This window comes from Vigna angularis, chromosome 2, assembly GCF_016808095.1.
Source record: "Vigna angularis cultivar LongXiaoDou No.4 chromosome 2, ASM1680809v1, whole genome shotgun sequence".
NCBI lineage: Eukaryota > Viridiplantae > Streptophyta > Magnoliopsida > Fabales > Fabaceae > Vigna > Vigna angularis.
The window spans coordinates 6336806-6360591 of NC_068971.1; the positions used below are offsets into that span (position 1 = coordinate 6336806).

Below are 23786 nucleotides of genomic sequence, written 5' to 3' on the forward strand. Positions count from 1 at the left end.
TGGCTGACCCATCTAGGGCCTCTTCACGCTGCCAATAATAGCAATCATAATCCACATATATAATTGCAGACATTTTCTTCAAACCCAAAAGTCGCTTAATAATACTTTTTCACTGTGTTTGGATTGGGTGATCCCCATAAAAGCAGAATATTTAAAAAAAAATAAACTTCACCTTTCTTCTTTCTTTCCCTCTCCAGTTCAACTTCAATCCAATCAAAGCATTAACCTATCTGCTACTTGTATTTTTCGAATTTGATTTACTTATTTATGTGCAAATTTGATCTCCCAATCTTTTGGTTGTGCATTTTTTACCCATTTGTTAATTTGGCATTCAATATGTAATGAAAATACCCATATGAAAACTCTGTTTCACATTGACATGAAAGAAATGAAGCACCAATTTCAGAGAAAAAAACAAGAGACCAAACTTGAGAAATAGATTAGTAAGAAAAGTGCAATTAAGGAAGACAGGTCAAAAAGAGAAAAAAAAAAACAACATATAACATTATTGAAGACTTGGATGAAAGTCCCCCTTAAGCAAAACAGAAGGCTTGATCAATAAACTAACAAGATGTGACACGACAAACAGTTTTGGTAGTTATATATTAAATACTGTTACTCTTCTCTTTGAAAATACTATACAGTTAAACTAGGGGTCTCACTTGATGATGAAGACTCCCCAAGAAACTCTGATCTTAATTTCATCAACAATCTGCCGAGATAATTTAAGCCCTCTCCCTCTCGCCCTCCACCCCAAAACAGATCATGTGGTGAAGCCTCAACTAGAACAGAACCAGCAGTGGATAGCAGCAAAGTTTTCAAATGCGGGTAGATTGAGAACTTGCACTTCAGTGCCTTGTACATCACATCGATCTTTATGTTCTCCCAGTCAGATCTTATCTGTGTGCCCAATAAAAAAGAAAGGTTCAGGCCTCTTACAAGGAAAAGGGAAAGGAACCAAATCAGCATACATAATTTGGACACAGTGACACAGTGACATCAGTTAATGCATGTGGTTATTTACTAGTAAAATCATTAAGTTCACAAATTTAAACTAAGGATAATCTAGTCAACAAAGTTTACAAGCTTTTAGTATTATTCCCTCCCCAATCTGCCCAATATTGGGAGAGAATACAGAAGTGAAAGGGGAGAGATTTTGGCCCCTTTATTTCCAATCCTCTCCCATCAACTATCTTCATCAATCAAGCTATCTTTTAACAACCCCTCTCCCTCCCGCCATTTCCCTCCAACCAAACAATAAGCTTTTGAGAGAATAGATTAGTGACACAATCCAGAAAGGAAATATTGTTGTCAATCAAGTCCATGAGCCAGTAGGTCAAGATCCGATTAAGAGCTTGAGAAAAGTTTGAAAACCACAGACGAATATACCAGATCAGGTTTCTGCTTTTGCATTGACCGTCCAATTCTTGCAGCTTCTTCTGGACTTTTTGCAGATTTAATCCTTTCAACACAATCTTGTGCTATAGGATCATCCACCCCAACAAACTTGTGTGCCTACGCATTGAATTATATGTATAATAATTACCACAAAACAGCAAAGGAAAACAGAACTAATAAAAAAAATCAAGTACCTGGTAGTAATGCTCAACACTCAACCAAGTCACACAGTCACCGTCTTCATCATGTATTTGAATGGGATGAGGAGAGAAATTTGACAATGCACCGTAAAGATCCCATGTTTTATAGAAAAATATGATACTTGACTCATATGGTGAGACAGTAGGATCAACAACAAAAGTTTCATCACGTGATGGGATTACGGGTATCACATCGGGTAAGGGCTGAAGAAATCCACTAATAAGCATGTCGGGTCCAACCTGCATTACAGTATCTAGTAAAACAACCTCTTCAAAGAAATGTAAAGACATTATACATTAAATATCAAGACCAAGGCAACTCAGTTGGGAAATCACTTCGTATAAAATATCCAATGCTACAGATATTACATAAAGTTTTCCAACTTTAGATCAAAGCATGTATCTTCTGAATGAAAGGGTGACAAAACCCAGTACTTACAAAGGAAAGACAAAAGGACTCCTACTAACCTGGTCGTAGCAAACATCAATTAGATTTAAAGCCTGTGTCATCTCAACCATCCCAAGATCTCCCACAGGAGATGGTGCATTCTTTCCACCAATAATTTTAGGAGCAACAAAAGCATAAACCTGAAGAGCATAAATATCACCAGTGTCCAACATATCATACAAATAGTCAAAAAACAGGATAAGCTAATTACATCAAATAAGTTCTAATAGGAATTGGCGATAAGTGCATCCATCTAAACCAATAGAAAATTTGGTAAAGGTAGCAGAATATTCATAATAGAAACCCCCTTGCAGAAACAAAATAATGACTATAGAAGTACAACAAAGAACGAGAAAATTTAGACAGAAATGAAGGGGGGTCATCCCATATCAAAGATTTTTTTCATTCTTGTCTATACTTTTAATGCTAATAGAATTTTATTTTTCATTTTGTCAAGTTGCAAGAAAAACAAGTAACTATCATGATCAAGTTAAGCATATAGAAAATTACTTTTAGCTCAATAGTTATGCACTTCCCACTCTCAAAAGGCCAAGAAATATGGTATTACTGATCATCTGGCTTGACGATCAAAACATAGGAAAGCATTCAGTGAACCCTTCTGTTGCCTATCTATTTTTAGCCTATAATCTATTATATAGCAGAAAACAAGTAGTAACCATTGAAAAGTATCCAACTATGCTAATAAGTAGAACTTAAATTTTTCTCAAAGTAGAAGAAAACGAAAGTATGAACAACACCTTGTGAATTACTCCAGATGAAATAGCTGAAGCCGCCAATGTTCCTCCACATTCCCATAAAATTGAAAGATAACCACGATCATGGAAATACTCCATAACTTCTCGGGGAGTTAATATGTCAAACTCCACAACCTCAACTCCTTTAGATGCAAGCAGCTTCTGGAAACTCCTCCTTGCACCCCTTTGTGTTACGACTATGGTAGAAACCTCCGACATGTCCCATAGGTTTGCTTCCTCTGGAAGATCAAGAGTCTGGGTCATCACAATGCGCATTGGCATATGCCCTCCTCCATGTCTGGCTGTTAGTCTTGGATCTGATTGAGTTTCAAAGGAGGTAAGCTATGAAAATTCAAATTCAGAGAAATTTGAAGACAATAATAATGATACCCACTGTCCCTTCGAACGGTATTTCCTCCCACAATAACAGCATCGCTTCTACCCCGTAGCTCAAACACCAGATTTCTAGACTGCTTGCTGCTTATCCATGACGCATGGCCACTGCTAGCTGCAATTTTTCCTGCAGCATCAAAAGGAGGGTAAAAATTAACCAGACAAATACAAACATCAATGTTTGACTTACTTCTTTCAAGTAAGGGCAAATCAATCTCACCATCAAGGGTCATAGCATACTTGAGAACAGAAAAGGGAACACGAGAAGCAGCTCTACAAATCAAAGGTGCATTGACAAGAAGACACTCTTTCTGTGCATCCTGCAAATGGAACAAAACAATGCATGCATAGAATAAAAAAAATCAATCGATCACACAAGTCTAACAAAAAACCCTAAACATTACATAGTTTTATTTTCTTTGTATGAGACCACATATATTCTTCACAAGAGGTCCTCCTGTTGGATCAAAATAAGACTATTACGAGCAACAAAGCTCTCCTTCCAAGACTTCTACGCGGTTGCATGCTTGGGACTCAAATTTGGAACTTGAAATTAATACCATTGACTAAGCTAGAACAACTGTGTCAGTTGATTAAGATACTTGGTCGAGCTATGTTGCTTTTATTGTTAGATTGAAACAAAAAGCACAAGGTATTGAAGCATGGACACACCTCAACGAGATTACCAGTGAGATCCTCTCCAAGAACATCAACATGCAGTCCTTGATTTCTGAGTGCACGCACAGCATTGCCACGGAGATGTTGCAGGGGATGCCTCATTCCAATCACAACTCTTTTGACCCCTCCCTAGTTTGGTTTCACAGACAGGGTAGGATCATTTATCAACTACAAAACACAAACTAGAGCCCAGACAACATCGTATTCGTGAGCAACAACAACATCAACAATATAAGACACACAGGCGGGTTCGGTAACAGACAGAAGAAAGGCAAAGAAGAACCTGGATCATAGCAGACACGGCACTGTGGTCGCCGTGGCAGTCGCCGGGCTCCATGTTCAGGTATGCCGTGGCGCCTCGGCAGCGTTCGCCCGCGGCGTCGACGGCCTGGACCTCCGCGGCTGCGGTACCCTGAGCGTAGAGGTAGCCCTCGCCAGCGACGTGGCCGGCGGGTGAGAGGATGACGCAGCCAAAGTTGGGGTGGGGGGAAGTGAAGCCGGCGGATTTGTCGGCGAGGTGGGCGGCGCGTCGGATGTAGGTGGCGTCGAGCGCGTGTGGTGAGGTGGGAAGGGACGCTTTGCATTTCCAGATCATTGAAGAAGGGTTTGCGCTGAGAGTGAGACACGACAGGGCCATTTTTGAACAGTGAGTTGTTTCGTTCGCTTAGCTTTAGACTTCGGTGACCGACATGAGGAAGGTAGTGATGTTTGGGTTTGGATCCTGTTAACCGCTATGCCTCCAAAACCCAAATCACTCTACAACCTATCAACACCATGCATCCATCATCTACCTTTTTCACCTCTTTTTTTTATTATTATATTATTATTATTATTATTTCTAATTCATTTAACAATAAATAGATCCTAATACTTGAAATTCGGACAAATGCTACTTATATGTACGTGAAACTGGGATCGATTAATTGTTTTACATTATGTATTTTTTCTGTATTCAAAGATTGTCTCTCATTTTTAACTTCTTATTGTTTATATATATTTAAAAAATTCAATCCACAAAAACAATTAAAAATTTATAACGTATAATATATAAATATATAGTCATATTATACTTTTTTTAATCTGAAATGAATACTGCCTACATAAATATCTGTGATTTTGACGCGAGACATTAAGATAAAATCCATTATTCCATTAGATTCATCGCATCAAACTCAATATTAATATTGTTTTGCGTGTTGAAATACCTTTCAATTTTTTCTTTTTTACCTATCCATATTGACAGGGTTACTAAGAAGCTTAATTTTTACACAAAAGGAGGAAAATAACTTTCAAAATACGCGTGGATTAACTTTCAAATAAGTTACTTAAATAACTTTCGAAACTGAGTATTTAATTAACTACAACGTGATACCAGCCATACAAACGGGAAAAAAATAGATAGCAAACACATTTACAATATAACAGTTGGATATCAATTAAAACATTGTCTTTTTTCCTCCTTCCCTTAAACAAAATAGAAAACACATTCATGTTGAAAAAAGGTAATAAGCAAACCAGGAGAAAGTTTCAACGTCCAACGGCTGCATTAATGATTTGAAGAAACGATAAGTTAACAGGGACAGTACACCCATTATTGAAACGACCACTCAAGATACAGTAATGCACCCGTATAACATATCAGCGTGGCGCAGGCACAGTGATATGTCCCCATGGGTACAATGAAGCATAGTCAAACACAACATAAAGAAAATAGGCTAACAGTACCACTACGAAGAATCGAACTTGGGGCAATACGTGCTAATATCTTAATTAATGGTACAAGAGCTGAAGACAAGGTGCTATCTTCGGCCCTGAACCTCCACATCACACTTACTCCTCCTCTTCAGCCTCCTCCAGCCAATTAACAAAGGGTTCCAGCGCCTTCACAAAGGTTTGCCTGTACCAGTTCAGCAGTAGTAAGCAACACAACACGTATGGTGGCAGGAAAATCTACAGACATCATAAGGAGGAACCAATAAATTACTATCTTAACGCGATACGTGTCCTCGGAAAAATTGCATACCTGCCCTTAGGGTTTGTTCCTTTTCGGAACCAATGAAGAATTGTATCTTCAGCCAGTACATCCTGGTCATAGAGAGATCTAACAATCTCAGGGAACAGCTTCATAAGTTTAGCATCCTCATAGCATTGCATTTGTACTTTGTACATCAGTTCCAGCTCAAGTTTCCCACTGGTACAGAATGTATTCAACAGTTCTGCCCAAGTTTTTACCTTCATGAATACAGGGTGTCGTCAACAACTTTTACTCAGATAAAGTCAAGCATAAAATGTAATTCGAGTTGTTTGCTTGATATAAAGTTACATGTCAAATATGCTCAATAAAAGTTTATATAATTAAAACAAATCCAACTGTCCATCTCTTTAAACTATCCGATAACAGCATATCCAATACTAAGAACATGTTAGCAGTACCCAGCTAGCCTGTAATTACACAAATCCATTGGCTCATCAGCAGTTCTTTGAAACTAGACAATGAAAGTTCCCACGAGTCTCAAGTTCAAAATTAAAAGACAGGTAAATAACTAACATACAGATTCTAGAAAGAAAAACCTATTCAGTTTACCACCGCCATAATACAAGAACTTTAAAAACCCCATCAACATGAGTCCACAGGGTCCCAAATAACAGACATGAAAATTTTCAACCATGCAAATACAACATTGGCATAGATGAAAAATATCTAAAGGAAACCTGTCGGAGGGCTGCGTTTGCATTCTGTTGCTGATTTTTCCCTGACCACTGAACAGCATCCATTAAAACATCCCACACTACCCGCACCACCTCAATGTCTGGCAATTTAGCATCCCTAACCCGCAACTTCACTGTCTCAATGACTTCAGAGGTATCAGCCTCCTCTGTTATTTGTGTTGTTAAAGCAGCCTTCATTTCCTTCAATTTCACCTCGAAAATTTTCTTTTCATTATATTCAACCAAGGCCACCAGTCCTTCCTTGCTAAAAACGTCGTGAACAATATGTAAGTTTCCATAGTAGATAACAGAACATTAGGGAATGATAAAACACAGTGCACTGGCCTATCTTAACATCAAGCTAAATGTCAGAAAAATTAAATGAAAATAGCACAATCAATCCTCCAAGAATTTTAAACTGATTAAAAAAACTCAATATACATGGCAACATGCTTCAGCAGATTCAGGAACTATAATTACACACTTCAGATAACAAAATTGGTAATTGGCCACTAGTATTGTAAGGCTGTAATTCAGACCTTATGCAGTCTATTAAACTTCATTTCTCTCGTAAAAAGAAAAAATACAGCATGTGCTATGCTAAAGCTTGAATGTTTAACAAAACCCAGGAATAATGAAAAGACATGCTGTACTTTAAAATGTTAGGAAGACTTGCAACCCTTAGTAATTAAACCCTACTAAGGTCATATACTAAAGACAATAATGAAAAGACAGTACTTTAAAATATTATATTCAGCAGAAACAGTACACTAAGATTGATCTGAGTGCATTAGTATTCTGCAAAAGAAGTTGTTCACAAAAATGAGATGATCAAGGCTGTTGGAACTGCCAAAAGTAAAATAGAATAGAATCCAATCGCCTGTACAAGTAACACAAACAATGATGTAAGCAGCAATAATTGTAAAGCATATTATTTCTATATAGATATAAGACCTGAAATGCTCAGAGAAAGCTTCATTGGATCTTTTTGTAGGGGGGAAAAAGTCCAAAAGATTATCCTCTACTTTTCCCCGTTTCAGAATTGAAATAAGATCATCAAGGCTATTGTCAATCAGATACTCCTTAAAGAAGTCAGTCATAAATGACAGAACTAGCCCTTTGGCCACAAGGTTATCTTTAAGCAGTGGTTGGAGAACAGTTTCTGGTGGGAGACCAGACAGCTTCTGGGAGAATGCAAGAGCTGTGAAGATTGCCAACTTCTTCCTCTCATTTTCCTCGAAAAGCTCCAATGACTGGAGGAACCTTCGCATGACATTTTCAAGGTTCTTGATGAGAAATGGCCTTCGCCTCAAAATCTTTTGTATATAGATTACAGATGGTAGGATGACTTCACGCTTAGGCTCACACTCTATTATGGAGTAAGGATGGCGGTCCCCTTCATCAGGCTTGGTAGTTCCAGGTTGTGTACGACCCCCAGTGAAAACAACCTAAAGTGATACAAAATTAAGCATGAAGAACATTTGTATATGAAATAAATCAACGGACACTAAAAAATCAGAATGCATGAAGAACATTGTAACAATATAATGATTGTAATAATGCTCTAGTAAATAGAATATCCAAAAAATTATTTAATAAAAATATCAGGACATGGATTCAATAATAACAGTGCCTTGGATCAGTGGCAGCAAAAGTCCAAATCTCCTCCCTTCCCATAGAAAGAGCAAAGCAAAAAATAACATTTATGTGTAAGCACACACAATGAGAAAGTTTTCGTAAAGTAGACAGTATCTAAACAAGCCACACGATTATAGTTACAGATATCATCAACGAATGAATGTCATAATTCCTCGAATTATGCATCCAATTCACTGTAATAAAAATCCAAAGTAAAAAGATTTCCAAATAGCTCAAAAGATGCATGGTACTGAAATCAACAATGAGAGAACAGAGGTTTTCTGTTGGTTTAGGAAGCTTGCCTCAAAAAAGGTGTCACCGTATCTTGAGAAGTTAAGGTCTGAAGATTCAATGCTCTTAGCAATAAGTTCCTGCGTGCACAAATTACTACATCAGTTGTATGACTAAATCATAGGAAGACAGTGTGTATGCAATGCAGACAAAAACCAAATGAAGACTGTAAATGCACCTATAACATTACCAGATCACCAGCATTATCCAAATAAATCTGGACCACTGCATCCGAGAATGCTGCAGGGTCCAGGGGCGCTGCAATATTCCGTTTGCGGGTCTTAATCCGCGTGCCACTGGGGATGGAGATAAACAAGAAAAGGATAAGTAACCCAACACAGACTTGCAAAAATGGAAAAAAAAACATAAGAACAATACGTGTTACATGGAATAGCTATATCATTGTAAATAACTAAAATACAGTTTATTAAGATGAAAATAACCAAGACCTCGCTAGCTGCAAAAGTTATAAAGCATCTTAAGCAAAAAAAAATTGCTTTGTTTATTTTTCGTGCAACAGTAATGTGGGAGAGTATATTTGAAATGCAAGAGCATCCGAATCAATTGAACGACAACACAAAAGGTCGTGAAGGTAGCACTAAAATAAAATAAATAAATAAATAAAACTCTCACTTTTAGTTCAACAAATATTTTACTTCCAGGCTCTCAAAAGGGTTTTGGGGACGTGCTAAGGATGTAGGGAAGGAACAAGAAGGCAAGAAAATCCAAAAAAAAAAATATTTTGAATATTACAAGATTAATATCATTTTCCTTCACTTGAAGGCATGTCATATAAGCATAGTTCACATACTACACAAGCATAGTACATGCAGCATTAATAGAACATAACCTATCTCAGCCATGCAACATAAAGAATAAAACAAGAAAACAAGAAACCAAGAAAACAAGATAATCAGAATGAAACTCACCCAAGAGTGGGTCTCTCCTTCGAGCTGCAAAAAAAAAAATCAGAATTAGCAACCGAAATAATTTTGATCCTTATCTAGATGCAAGTAACAACAATAATTTAATAAAATGAAAAAAAAATGGCTAGAAATCGAATCGGTGAGGGTAGATCGGACGGCGTTAGGGCAAATGGTGAAAAGGTAAATTGATACAAATTTCCTAAAAGGAAATCGGAAATAGGCTATGGATCTGCTAAATCGCGAGGAACAACAACAAAAATTGTTGATCTAATGTTTTTACCATAAAAGGCGTAGAGGGAAATTGATAAAGGGGTCGCGATGCGGTGGTTTAGATCGTTGAAATGCAAAACAAGAAACGAGAAAAGAGAAAGTACGAAGAAGAGAAGAAAGAGAAAGAAGATAGATACCTCATAAACCAAGACGAAAGAGGATCGGAAGATCGGTGAGTCTGTGACTCGGTGCTGGTTGCGAAGAACAGAGAATTTGAGAAAGGAAGAAAAGAGGAATAGGACAGAACGGAACTGAGTTTGGTCTCCAAGGCCTGTATTTATATTATTCGTTAATTAATTAATCAATATTGTTTTTTAATAAATTATATTAATATTGATATTGATGTTGATTTTACTGATTAGCATCTTAAACAGTTAGGTTGAAGATAAATATCAATAATCTTAAATAAAAGATATTTAAGAACGTTCAGATAATTACTTAAAAATCCTCAAATGATTTTCAGACTCGCTAAAAAAGAGTTGTTATAAGAAAAAAATTCACGTATGTGTTGGTGAGAGATTTATAAAAAAATTAGGTTAAAATACTAGGTTATTTCATTTGTTTGAAAATCTCTTATAGGTCTTCAATTTTTTTTTTTTTAATTGAGTCTTCATTTTAAAAAATATGTAATAAATAGGTCTAAATAATAATGTGTAATTTTAATATTTTATTAAGTTAAAATTATAAAACGTTGATGTTAGGTCATTTTGGTTTCAAAACGCAAAATTAGGAATTTGAAGAATTTGTGAATGAATGAATATGAGTTTATGTAGTTGATTGTTTATTGGTTTAATACTTATTTTGGTCCCTCGATTTGTAGAGTGTGTTCAAAGTTGTCCTTTTTTTCAAAAGCTCACTAACGTCCTATATTTTACAAAAACGGTTCACGTTAATCCTTTTTCCTTATGGCGTTAAAAAGGCTAACGGCAGACTTGCTCCGCTGGAAAAAACTTGATAACGTGTACAATTATTGTTGACGTGACACTGTGAGGTCATTTGAGGCCAATGAGAAGATGTTACGTGACAAATCTCTTTCCACCCAAATTTAGGGTTTCACAATTGTAGGATGGGAAAGAGCTTTCTTTATAACTTGAGGTTCTACCACAAATTGTCGTGGAAGCACGATTTAGGTATTCACAACGGCGGCGCAATTGTTGCGCAAAGGAGAACGTCATGGCACTATGATTCGGTCCTCGCGATGTAAATGAGTTTTTGATTCTATTTTGGATGCAGGTTGATGGCGGCACTTGTGAGGAGAATGAGTTTCGTGCATTTGCAGGTTCCGCGAGAACGATGAACTCGCGAGGAAGAAGATGCAATTTATGGTTTCTGTTTCTGGATTTTTGTATTTAATTTCGATCACACTTTTTAATAGAGTAAGGAAAGAGGGTTTTGTGTTATTAGATAATGCAATCATAGTAGAAAGTCCTCCAGGTGAAAATTAAACATGTTTATTTTAGGTGGGGGTGGTAGTTCTTTGTAGGAGCTTGGCGGTTGGTTGCTGTAGAAAGGTTTCTCCACTATAATTTTGTTCTTTATAGAAACAATACCCATCATTTTCTTTATTTCATTTAATGATTTCTGTGTTATTGTCTATACTGCTTCTTGATTGCATCAAACTGTTCCCATCTACTAGATTTGTTGAGAGGGGGAGTATGGAAGAAAGGGATCAGAATTTTAGGAAAGGGGTAGATGAATGTCAGATTTAAAAATGGATGCTAAGATTGCCATTCTGGAGAATGAAATGACAAACCTCAAGACAACTTGAGCAATAATGTTGTTGATGGTGGAAGAAAATCAGAAGAAATTGGTGTCAATGCTGGAGAGGAAGAAAATGGATATTGCAATTGTGAAACCCTAATTTTGGGTGGAAAGGGATCTGCCACGTGGCATCTTTTCATTGGCATCAAATGACCTCACAGTGCCACGTCAATAATAATTGTACATGTCATCAAGTTTTTGCCAGCGGAACAAGTCTGTCGTTAGCCTTTTTAACGTCATAAGCAAAAAGGACTAACATGACCCGTTTTTGCAAAATATAGGATGTTAGTGAACTTTTGAAAAAAAGGACAACTTTGAACACACCCTACAAACCGAGTGACCAAAATAGGTATTAAACCTTGTTTATTCATTGGTGATGGAAAGTCGTCAACAATGAAAATGAATTTATGTTCGAAAATGTTCATAATTGGTTGGGTGTTGAATTTTTGATTTTGAGATTAGAATGTTTTGTCGTTGGGGTATAAGGTATTATTTATTTTATATTCTATTGTTGATTGAGTATAAGTTATGGTCCTCAATTTGATTTTAACTTTGAAATATGTATAAGTTGTGTTTCTTCATTTGAGTGTCATGTTTCAGTGTTTGAGTGATAAGGATAATAATATGTTTATTAATTTGTGGACACAATGTATAAATGTAGGTGTAGTAAAAAAGAGTTAGAGGAGGAGGATCATGGTGAATGTGATGGAGTAGGTGAAAAAAAAGTTAAAGGAGATAGATAATGATGAGGGTCATGGTGTAGGAGAAAAACAATTAATATATTCATCATAAGTGTCAGCAAACAAGCTTTTTGAAGTCAAGCACACTTCACATTAGGAGGCAATTTGTGGTCAATCTTGACAAAATGGAATGCACATGCAGAAAACGGGACGTAAGTGAAATTCATTGTTGTCATGTGTGGGCAACAATGAAATTTGTTTAACCTAAATAGAGAGAACTTCATCTTATCATTGGTTTAGGAAGTCAACTTATGAAAAAATCTACACATCAATAATCTACCTTATAAACAAACAACAGATGTGGGAAATTACTTCTTGTCTTGATGTCTTGCCCTTAAATAAAAAAGTATTGCCTGATAGACCTAAGAAAAAGAGAAGACCAGAGTCATGGGAGATAAAAAATGATGAAACTAAATTACGAAAGGAAGAGTTTTGAAAGAAGATGTGTTATGTGCAAGGAAATTGGACAAAATAGATCTTCGTGTTCGTAAAGATGTCAACCATAACAATCTCCACAACAAAAGCAACATAGTCTCCACCACATGGACCAACATCAACCTCATCAGCAGATACACCATTTGTGTCACCAACAGAAGCAACACAATCTACTCAACAATCATCCATAAAACAAGAAAGTCACACAAGCCTCAACACTGATCCCCTTTTAATATGATCATGGTAGGTTCCTCACATTTGTTAGTTTTGATCTAACAAATGGCGATAACCATTTTTAATCCCTCACATTTTTAATATGTGCTAGTTTCAAATGGCGGGAACCATATTTGACTTTCATCATTCAATATATTTCTCTACATGGGTCCGATATTAGTAGATTGGGGATAATTTATACGAAATTCCTTTGAATACATCACCTATCAATGCATCACATCAATGTAACATTCTCTCCCTAGGAGTTACTATATTCATAACAAACACACAAAACTTATGTCACTCCTAATACTTCTATTTAATTTAAAGCACACTAAAAAACAAAACTTGTTTTTCTCAAACTCCCAACCAACGAGACCATAATATCACCAAATGAAAATAAAACAGGGACTCCATAGAATTGAAGTTTCATGTCACTCTTAGTACTGCAACACTCACAGTCAACACCCCATTGTGCGTCCAGCGGTGGCTTGTTGGTGCCTAGTGCCACAACCTTTAGAGTTCTCTGGAATATATTTTCTAGATGGCACCCAACGCTCTAAACTCCTAGAGCTATCTGAAATCTATTTTCCAAATGATGCCCCATAGTTATAAGATCTTGCTCAACGTCACTAAATTTTTCATAAATTATAATGTGTATGAAAATGGTCCATTAGTGTGTTTAGGTTATTTCACTTCTTTCATATATCGAAATAACTCCAATTTAATTTGAAATCAACCCAGGTAGCACCATCACACCATTTTGTCACACTATACTCAAATCAACACCTTTTACTCAATCTTATTTCTCTAAAATAGCTTCATCACATAGGCACAAAATCAACTCAGTAAAATACCATAAACAACAATTTCACAAAAAATGTTCAATATCTTATCCATTTATCACACTCTCTTCATCATTATTCTAAATTTTGATTTAATAGTAATTGCAAATTTTACTAACATCCCTTATTTCAAAATATTTGGACCTCAATCAATTTTTTTCCAATTAATAGACAATGTTATTTCCACTCAAGGCTTAACGCAAAATATCTAAATAAGACAAAATTTTAGTATGAGATAAATTACATTGAGAGGATCATTTCTCTCGATTGTTCCTATATACTCTGGTGACTAAAACTAAAAAAGAATAATTTAGAAGAACAAATAAAAACTTAACATATTTTAATAACCAATAAACCTAAAACATTCTTTAATACAATTTTTTAGTGGCACTATAGTTTTCTAGACGAGTAAGAAAAAAGAATGGAATTGAGAAAAACAATTGAGGGAAAATGGTTTGGATGGAACTGTGGCATGAAATAAGATAATCATAAAATTTGAAAGTTTTCCTAAGTTTCTATTAAGTTCCCTTTTGCTAATATAAATTAAATACTTGATGTGTAGGTTTCTAAATTTTTATATTATTTTAAATTTTTGTTTATACATAACAGAGTAACTACTTTATTATATTTTACTCCTAAATGAAATGTTTAAACAAATATGTTGGTGATACGTTTAGTCACTCAAGAATTTTAACGTGATATGTTGTTGGGTAATTTTTTTATATAAACAAATAATCGAGTTTTCCAATTGTTTATACCATGTGGTATATGGGATTGTGGACTAGTTTGTATAAGAATTGTTTATTTTTCTAAGGTTTAAATACTAATTTAGTTTATATTTTTGTTGAATTTATTCAATGTGATATTTTTTGTGGTCAATAAAGTTTCAATTTTTGTTAATTTTGTTCAATTTGGTCATTTTTGATAATTGTGTTTAAATAGTTAACGATATAATAGACAAATTGACATTATTTGTATGATGTGTAATATTTTTCCTCCATCACCATCTTCATATTCCCGGACCTTTTTCCTCCATCATCATACCCAACTTCATCCATACCAACATATATCAAACTTCATAAAACTCATTTTTAATCTTCATAAAACACACATTTCACCTTCTCTAGAGATCAACTTCACACTTCATTTTCTTCCTCCATATACAAAACTCATTTCCACACAGTCATATTTTTTCAACATTGAACCACCCATCATTAACACAAAACACAGATAGAAACTTTCTTTGCATTATCTTACTTTCCACAAAACCAACACAACCAACACCACTTTAACCACAATAAACTTTATATTCTTAGTTAAGAATTGTCAACACATAACCGCACATAATCAATTAGGGTTTCTTAAATTTGAAATAGAGGTTTGTGATTGATATTTCTTGAATTTGACTTAGAGGTGTGTGATTGGGGTTTTGTGATTAAGGTTTCTTGAATTTGAAATGGATATATACTATTGCATTTACGACTTTTTTGTTTTTCACCTAGTGATGTTTGTTTTACAGCCTATTTAAGATATTCTTCATTTCTTCTTTTACAGATATCAAAATACATTTTTCTATATGAAAGAAAGTTGTGTTACCTATTTTTCTTCAATCTTTGATGTGTATAAATTTTTCCATTGATCATTCTTCTTCTTCAATCTTTTAGGTTTCACCGCATACAACCTCCATTTAGCTTGAAGGAAACACTTCTACATGTTTGTGTCACATCGAATATGGTATTAGATCAAGTTAAAAAACCTACTCTACTTTCTGATGGAAGCAGCTTCAATCTTCAAGACTGAGCAGCTCCTCGAACCAGAAGGTGGCAGCGGAGTGAAGAGATGGATGGTGGAAACAGCGCACGGTAGGTGTTTGATTAATTGTTTTGTGAAGTATGCATGCTCTAATCTGAAAGCATATCAGCCTTGCCTTTCCAATCCAGAAAGCACTTCCTTTCTTTGCCTCCTTTGCTTCCCATAACTTACCAAGCTTCTATGGCTGATTGGCTATGTTGTCCAAGCTTGATTATTGTCCTACAAAACAATATAAATATGTTTAATAAAGAGAAGAAGGTTTAATAATTGATACTCCATAAAAGTAAAGGGGTGAGTGCTCCTTCTTCTTGTTGAATTCTTTTAGACATGGCTCTTGTTAGAGGTCCTATGTGTAACTTGGATGGTCCTCCATCACTTTCGCTGCTTCACTTTCGTTTCAAGATCTTGAAGTTTCTTTTTATCTTCCTTTTTCAAGAGCATGAGTACAACCACAGAGACAATCATCAACAATCAAGTAAATCATATAAATTTGACTTTAAACCCCTGAAGTATATGTTATCTACATCCTAGAGAACATTAAGAAATTGCTTTGGTTTCCCTACCTTTAAATGAAACTGATTACTCTTCTTGGAGAAGGAATATGAAGTGTGCTCTCTTGTCCAAAAACAAAATAAAATTCCTAGATAGAAGCATAAAGACTCCCATATTTGATGATCCTACACGTGATGCATGGGAACAAATGAATGTGATGATTCTTTCTTGGATCATCACAACCTTATCACAAAAAATAGCCAACAATGTAATATATATTGAAAATGCAAAAGATTTATCGGAAAAGTTGAAAGAAAGATTTTTAAAAGGAGATTATTTCATAATTTCTGATCTATTATAAGAGATAAAGTCTATCAAACAAGGGGAAAGAAATGTTAGTCAACTATTTACTGATTTAAAGATTTTTTTAGAAGAACTTGACTTTCTTAGACCTATTCATAATATTGTTTGCTCTTGTGATCTATTTAAAACCTTTGTGAAATACATAGAAATAGAATATGCGATTTTTTTTTTGAGACCTTAATGATACATGCAACACTATCAAGATACAAATTCTTCTTATGGAGCCTTTATCAAATATCAACAAGGTTTTCTCTCTGACTTACAATAAGAACAACAACTAATTCGTACTAGTTTAGTAGTGGAAAGCATACCCCTATTTAATGTTGTTGAGAAGACAAAATTGAAAACAACATGATAAGGGAAATAGGAAAATGCAATGACATGGAAACACACGTGGGAGAAATCAAGGAAGAGGAAGAGAATGAAATCCTAACTATTGTAAACAATGTTCATACTGTAATAAAATGAACCATACTGCAAATGAGTGCTACTCAAACATGGTTACCTACAATGGTGTAAATAGATAAGGGATAATCAGCTTGATCAAGGCAATGGAGGCAATAAGGTAAATTGAAATCTCAACCTAAAGGAATAAACTTCACAAATTAATACACAAACTCTCAATCAATCAACACCCAAGAAAATGCAAAATATTTTGCAGCTTCTAGAAAATAATTACAACCTTACTCACTTTGTTAAACATGTTCAAAGAAATATAACTGAGTCTTTTAAAACTAACAATGAACAGGGTAATTTTCTTTGGATTTTAGACACAAGAGCCACAAATAATGTTACCTATGTTAAAGACTTCTTTATCACTTTTTACAAGATCAAACTTGTTCATGTCAGAATGTGTAATGATTCCCATTTTGTTGCACAATATGTAGGAACCATACAATTTTCAAAACATCTTTTTCTTTTCAATGTTTTGTTCATACTAGATTTTTCTTTGGCTTAATAGCTTATTTTGTCCCTAATTTTGGTGGAATGTGTCAATTAGGTCCAACCTTTGAAAAAAGAGTCAAATGCATTCTCATATCGTAAATTTTGCATCAACGAAGTCCCTTTTGTTAAATAGAAACAAACAGAGATAAGAGATTGAGGATATGGCAGAAGACGTGTTATTTTGTAGGTATATTTATGCTAACGTGTTAGTGAATGGGTGCAAAGATGAAATTTAGGGGTGCACTTGTATTTTCTTGGCCAGACCCAAGCCCTATTTTCTTTAGGGTTTCTTTTTTTCTTTTTCAGAAACGAAGGTCTCTTCTCTACCTTCATTAGCGGTAGCTCTACCCTCCGCATGACCAATGCCGCCGTGCCTCCCTCTAGTCGGCCAAAACTATTGCCGACGGTGCCGATCGTCGCCAGAGACACCGCCAGCCACTACGGCGTTCCCCCTCCGTGCGCGCTTGATGACATCGTTGTCGCTAGCATTAGGGTTCTGATTCGGAGTAAACGCCGTCGGTGACAACATCGCCGTCCATAAAGCAAATTGTGTGTTTCTCCTCTTTGAATCGTAAAGACAAATCGTAACTCGTCCTGACCCCTAATTCCTCTGCTTCACTTTAGCCTTCTATAGCATCACTGTCGATACCGATCAAAATCACCGGCTTTGTTGCTGCCTCGCAATCACTGTAACTCTGATCGAGATTCGAAACACTGCCGCCACTCTTCTTCTTCCACTAAACTCAACATTTTTACTCTATCCTATCTCTTTTTTATTTTAATTTCTTTTTTTTTCAAGATTTATTATATTATGTATTGGTTTGGATTTTCTTTTCGTGTAGAATTAAGAGAAGAACATTTTCCTCTTCAATTGAATATTTGAGGTTCTGGAAATCAAATTTATAGTGGTAACTCTGTTACATACCATTTTTTCTTTTCTTTCTTATTATGTCACTTGTTTAATAATTTATGGATTGATTACATCTCATACACTATTATTTCTATTGCTTATTCCACAATTCCTGAATTTTCTACGTAGATGAATTAGTGAAGAGGCATGTGTTATTTTTATTGCTTATTTAACAATTTCTAAATTTTCTACGAAGGACGCGACGGGGGATAACGGTGCGGCGAAGTGAAAGGCGTAGAGGTAGGGGATGGTCATCTTTGGGATGTTGAGGAATGTCCTATTGCTCCAATTCCCGGTGGACCAATATGAAACATTGTCATTGAAGACGAGCTCGAACTCGCTATAGAATGATGGTTTCAACCGCAAGGGGAAAGCCCCGGGGAAGCACAATATTTTCCATGTCAACTTTTACTTTTCACAGTCAACTTTTAGTTCACTAACACGTTAGCACAAATACATTTATAAAATGACATGTTACTACTATCTTCACCCATATCATCAATCCCTTAACTTTGTTTGTTTCTGTTTAACGGAAGGGATGACGTTAACACAAAATTTACTAAGTAAGGACCAAGTGGACACTCTTTTAAAAGGAGAGACCTAATTGACACAATCCAGCAAAACTGAAGACAAAATAAGCTATTAAGCATTTTTCTTTCAACTTAATAAATGTCCAAAGTCTTATTAAAAACTCAAACTGTAAACTAACTTCTTTTTATAGTATTGTCAATATTCAATACAGTTCATTATTGTACATGATTAGACATATGTTGATTTATGCAGAAGATTATACTATCTACAAGGGTTTTCTCCCATTTCTAATAAATATTCTCTCCCTATTGTTTTTTCCTACACTTGTAAACAAAAGGACATTGATCTATGGCATTTTAGGTTAGGACACCCGGCTAGAAAAATTGTTGAACATATATGCATTAATTTTCCTTACATCAAATCATACTCTAAAACTATTTGTGATATTTGTCATTATGTTAAACAACACAATCTTTCTTTAAACAAAGTGATACCAAATCTCCTAAAATATTTTATCTTATTCATATAGATATATAAGGTCATATTGTTATACCGTCCATTTATAAGCATAGATATTTCTTAATTGTTGTAGATTATTTTAGCATATACATGTGGATTTTTCTAATTCACAATAAAGGTGGAACAAGATCCTTATTAGATAGTTTTGTTACATATATCAAAAGTCAATTTGAAAAAAATATTAAAATCATCGTAATTAACAATGGACAAGAATTTGAATATTTTGATTTCTACAACAAACACGACATTTTTACACTAGAAAAGTTAAATTGAAACTTCATAACAAAAATCTGACGTGGAACGAAAACACCAAAATATTATAAACACTATGCAGCGTAATTTTTCAATCTAATTTACTCAAAGCCTATTAATCTTATGTTGTTTGCCATGTTATGCATCTTATCAATAAAATGCCTACTACTGTGCTATTTGGAAATACTTCTTATGAATTACTTCATGTCTTTCCTTCTACTTATTTGAGTCTTAAAAGTTTTTGGATGTCTATGTTTTTTCTATACTCTTGAGAATAACCTAACCAAACTTGAGCCCAGGTCTAAAAAATGTGTTTTCATTGGTTATAAATCTAGAATTAAATGTTATATTCTATTGTACATTCAAACCACATAAATTTTTATTAATATAAATGTAGTCTTTTTATGAATTTGTTTACCCTATAAAGACCTTAAACCTTCTATTGATTGTGTCCTAGATAATAAAAACAAGTTTGATTATATTCTTAAAGTTGATGTACCTTTATATAACCATGACAAGGAACACATACAAATTATAACATAATGGAATTTGATTTTTGGTTTAATAGGTTCGAAGGTCCCTATATTTGCGGGTTCATTTCAATTGGGTCCTCCAATTTTGAAAGTGATCAATTAGGTCCCTTTCCGTTAAATGCAATGGACGACGTTAACTTTTTATGAGGAGGGTACCCTAGTTGAACAGCAACCTGGCCCTTCGCTCCGCAGCTTGCCCCCCCGGCGAACGCTCCTCATGAGGTTCCTTTTGATTGGTCTCGTTGTCAACATGACCAGATAAGACACAGACTCGCTGTTTTTACCTCCAACCGTCCACGAGACACGGACACCATATATGCCATTATTTTATAGAAAAGTGATATTATCGGTCGAATGACCCAATTGGATCCTATTCCATTCTGGGCTGAGCAAAAAAAGAAGTTGGTAGCGGATGGGAACTACATTCATAAGCAGTTGAAGTGACTATAGCAGTAACTAAGAAAAAAAGGCTCCTCCCCGAGTATGCCTTAGGAAAGTAAAAGGAGGGGTTCAAGGTGCAGAATTGGGGCACTACTATATTCCCCTTCTTCTTACTGAGGAAGAACGGATTTAAGGAAGCCGACTCTCGTTCTTTATCTACGGGAATATAAGAAGTAGACCTGTCGCGCTTCGAAGAAAGGTAGTTCCCCGGGGTCTGTCTATCTGACTATATTACTATATATATGATGCACCTAGGTTTCCAGACGTTCAGACTGAAGTCTGAGAAGGCAAGAAGAATTTTCTCTAACTAAAAGTGAGAACCTTTTTGTTGTCCCACCAGATTGATAGGGGAAATCTTCTATTGGAGGCGACATGGGGTTCATTTAGGATTTTGAGTAAGGCATTCCTGTGAGCTTATCATGCTATCAGGAGACCTCAGATAGATATCCGAGCTGGCATCTTATTGAGTTGTTCAACCACACTGAATTCACTGTTCTTGATGATCCTCAAGAATTCCTAGATTTCTTCCTCTACTGCTTGACAGGTTCAATATCTCCCATTTTCTTCCTTCTTAGTTCCAACTCTTCTGGAGTATAACATCTTCCAGAACGAGTCATTCCTCCAATTTCTGCCACCTACCTCGGGCTCTTTTCCCCTTCGTTCTTATCCTGTTTAAAAAGTTAACGCCGTCCATTGCATTTAACGGAAAGGGACCCAATTGATCACTTCCAAAATTGGAGGACCCAATTGAAACGAACCCACAAATATAGGGACCTTCGAACCTATTAAACCTTGATTTTTCTAACACCTCTTTTGAGAAAAAATAAAAATTTTCTATAGATGACCATTAGGAAAGAATCGAACCAAAATCTAAACAACTAAAAAAACAAAATGAAGATGGAGAGTGCAAACCACAAAGCCAATCCACTATAGTGAAGCAAACACCAAAACATTTGAAAGACTACTATCGCTCCCTAATTATTAGTACCAATTTTCCAAACAGATTAGGAATAGTATTGTTCATCCTATCTCTTCCATTTTATCTTATAATTCTCTATCTAAATGTCATTTAACATATAATTTTGTCATATATAATTGTAATGAACCCATAAATTATGAAGAGGCCAACAAATAGAAAGTCTAGATTGATGCTATGAGCAAATAAATAAAGACAATGAGACATGGTATCTAACTAGTCTTCTTCCAGGGAAGAAACCTATTGGTTGTACATGGCTTTACAAGATAAAACACAAAGTTGACGACACTCTTGAAAGCCAAAAAGTCAGGTTAGTGGCTATAGGGTTTACGACTATAGTGAATCAACTTTATGGACATCTTTTCTCTTGTAGGTAAAATAACAACTGTTAAGCTATTGTTCGCTTTTGTTGTTATCAAAGATTGACACCTACATCAACTTGGTGCAGACAATGCATTTCCTCATGGAGGCCTACATGAGTAAGTTTACATGACTCCTCCTCTTGGCCTTATCACTAATAATCAATAAGTTTGTAAACTCACTAAATCTCTTTGTCTTGAAACAAGCCAACAGATAATGATTTACTAAGTTGTCTAATTTCCTTATTTCAAATGGTTTCACTTAGTCAAAAGTTGATTATTCCTTATTTAGCAAATGTTCTTTTAACAATTTTATAGCCTTACTTGTGTACGTAGATGAAATTATATTGATAAAAAATTCATTAATTGACATAAAGAAGGTTGAAGACCTCTCGCACGACAGTTTCAAAATAAAAGACCTTAGTGAGTTGAAATACTTCCTTGGATTTGAAGTAACTATAATTATAAAGGGTATCCATTTATATTAACCGAGTATGCAGTTGACCTTTTGAAAGAAGGTGGAATGCTTGACCTTCTTTACCTAACAAATATTAAACCAAACATAACTTTTACAGTTTAACACCATAATGCAGCTAACCACATTTTAGAAAATATGTATAAGACATAACTTTTGTGTTGGAACAATCGGTACCGTTATAGAGTCGCGCAGCGGAATAAAATACTTAGAAAGCGTGTTACGGTCACAAATCAAGTTTAATGGTCCGTTTTAGAAAAACAATTTTCTTAGAGAAAATTTATCAAACAGTTGATGTACGTACAATAAAATGAGTGTAGGGAATAAGAAGATCAACACATAATTTTTATCCTGGTTCGAATCAAAAGATTCTACGTCCAGTCGTTAATCACTATAAATAGTGATTAACCTTTTTCACTAAAAATGGTTTCACAGATTACAACAAATAGTGAATAAAGCAGATAAATAAACCTTCCTTCGACGAACGAACCGGAAGAAGAACACTCTGCCAACTCGAAGAGAACCGCTCCGACTATCGACAAACGAAACGCGAGCTTCTCCTATTCACGAGACCAGGCAAAGCACCTTGCTAACTCGAAGAGAGCTTGCTCCGACTATCGACACACGACACACGAGCCTCTCCTGTTCACGAGACCAAGCAAGGGAACTTGAACTATAGCTTCTGAGAACTTCCTCTGACAAACAGTATTCTGCAAGAGCTTCTGTTCAACAACTTTTTTTCCTGATTTCTCCAAATCAAAATATATAGCCAAGTACACTGAATGCCAAAGGTCAGCTCCCAACTGCCATGAATAATCGATTATTGTAAGTGATAATCGATTATTCAAGTCCGTTACAGGGTTTTCAAAATGTGATAATCGATTATATGAAGAGATAATCGATTATTCCTGTATGACTTTGTGATAATCGATTATTGCCATTCCATAATCGATTATTTCAGTTAAAAATGCAAGTTTACAAGGTTTACAAGAATTTCCTACTACATTTAATTTCTACAAATTGCTTTTAACTAATTCTAATATCTTCTTCAACTAAAACTTCTTGTAGCATCATCAAAACAAATTTCTTCAAGATTTACCAATACTCCTTATTGGTAACATTTTGTAGTTCAACCCCATATGACAGCTCAACAAAATTTAGAAAATATGTATGTATGTATGTTTGTATGAATCAAATGCAAAGAATCCATCAAATAAATAGAATAATCAATGGTTTAATTTAAGCAATTCCTTAAATAATGGTTTAAGTAAGATGTTTTGAGAAGATGAAGGTGATGAGAGATTGTGTAATGGATCGCAAAGATGAAGATGAACGAGATGGAGTCTTCTAATGTTACGGTACTAGGGTTGATAGATGGGTAGTCTTAAAAGAAGAAGATGATGGGGTTGGTCATGTTTGTAGAATGTTTGGAAAATGTATGAGTTTAAGATGATGGTGAAGACATGGGTGAGAAAATC

The 23786-nt window shown here is 35.2% G+C and overlaps 2 protein-coding genes across 2 annotated transcripts; both read right to left on the bottom strand.

Moving 5' to 3' along the window:
• Positions 1–400: 400 nt before the first annotated feature.
• On the bottom strand, positions 401–4646 carry LOC108329620 (riboflavin biosynthesis protein PYRR, chloroplastic). The gene is made up of 9 exons (XM_017563926.2): positions 4156–4646; positions 3867–4001; positions 3415–3514; positions 3196–3321; positions 2805–3118; positions 2067–2186; positions 1593–1838; positions 1390–1515; positions 401–900 (listed from the first exon to the last, which is right to left on the bottom strand). The coding sequence occupies exons 1-9, from the start codon at positions 4507–4509 to the stop codon at positions 637–639; spliced, it is 1785 nt and encodes a 594-aa protein (XP_017419415.1). The 5' UTR covers positions 4510–4646; the 3' UTR covers positions 401–636.
• A 746-nt stretch (positions 4647–5392) lies between these two features.
• LOC108329193 (uncharacterized) lies at positions 5393–9979 on the bottom strand. Its single transcript, XM_052873502.1, has 8 exons — positions 9844–9979; positions 9440–9463; positions 8701–8806; positions 8522–8590; positions 7536–8029; positions 6585–6846; positions 5896–6104; positions 5393–5769 (listed from the first exon to the last, which is right to left on the bottom strand). Exons 1-8 carry the CDS (start codon positions 9846–9848, stop codon positions 5703–5705), a joined length of 1236 nt encoding a protein of 411 aa, XP_052729462.1. The 5' UTR covers positions 9849–9979; the 3' UTR covers positions 5393–5702.
• Between the last annotated feature and the right edge of the window lie 13807 nt (positions 9980–23786).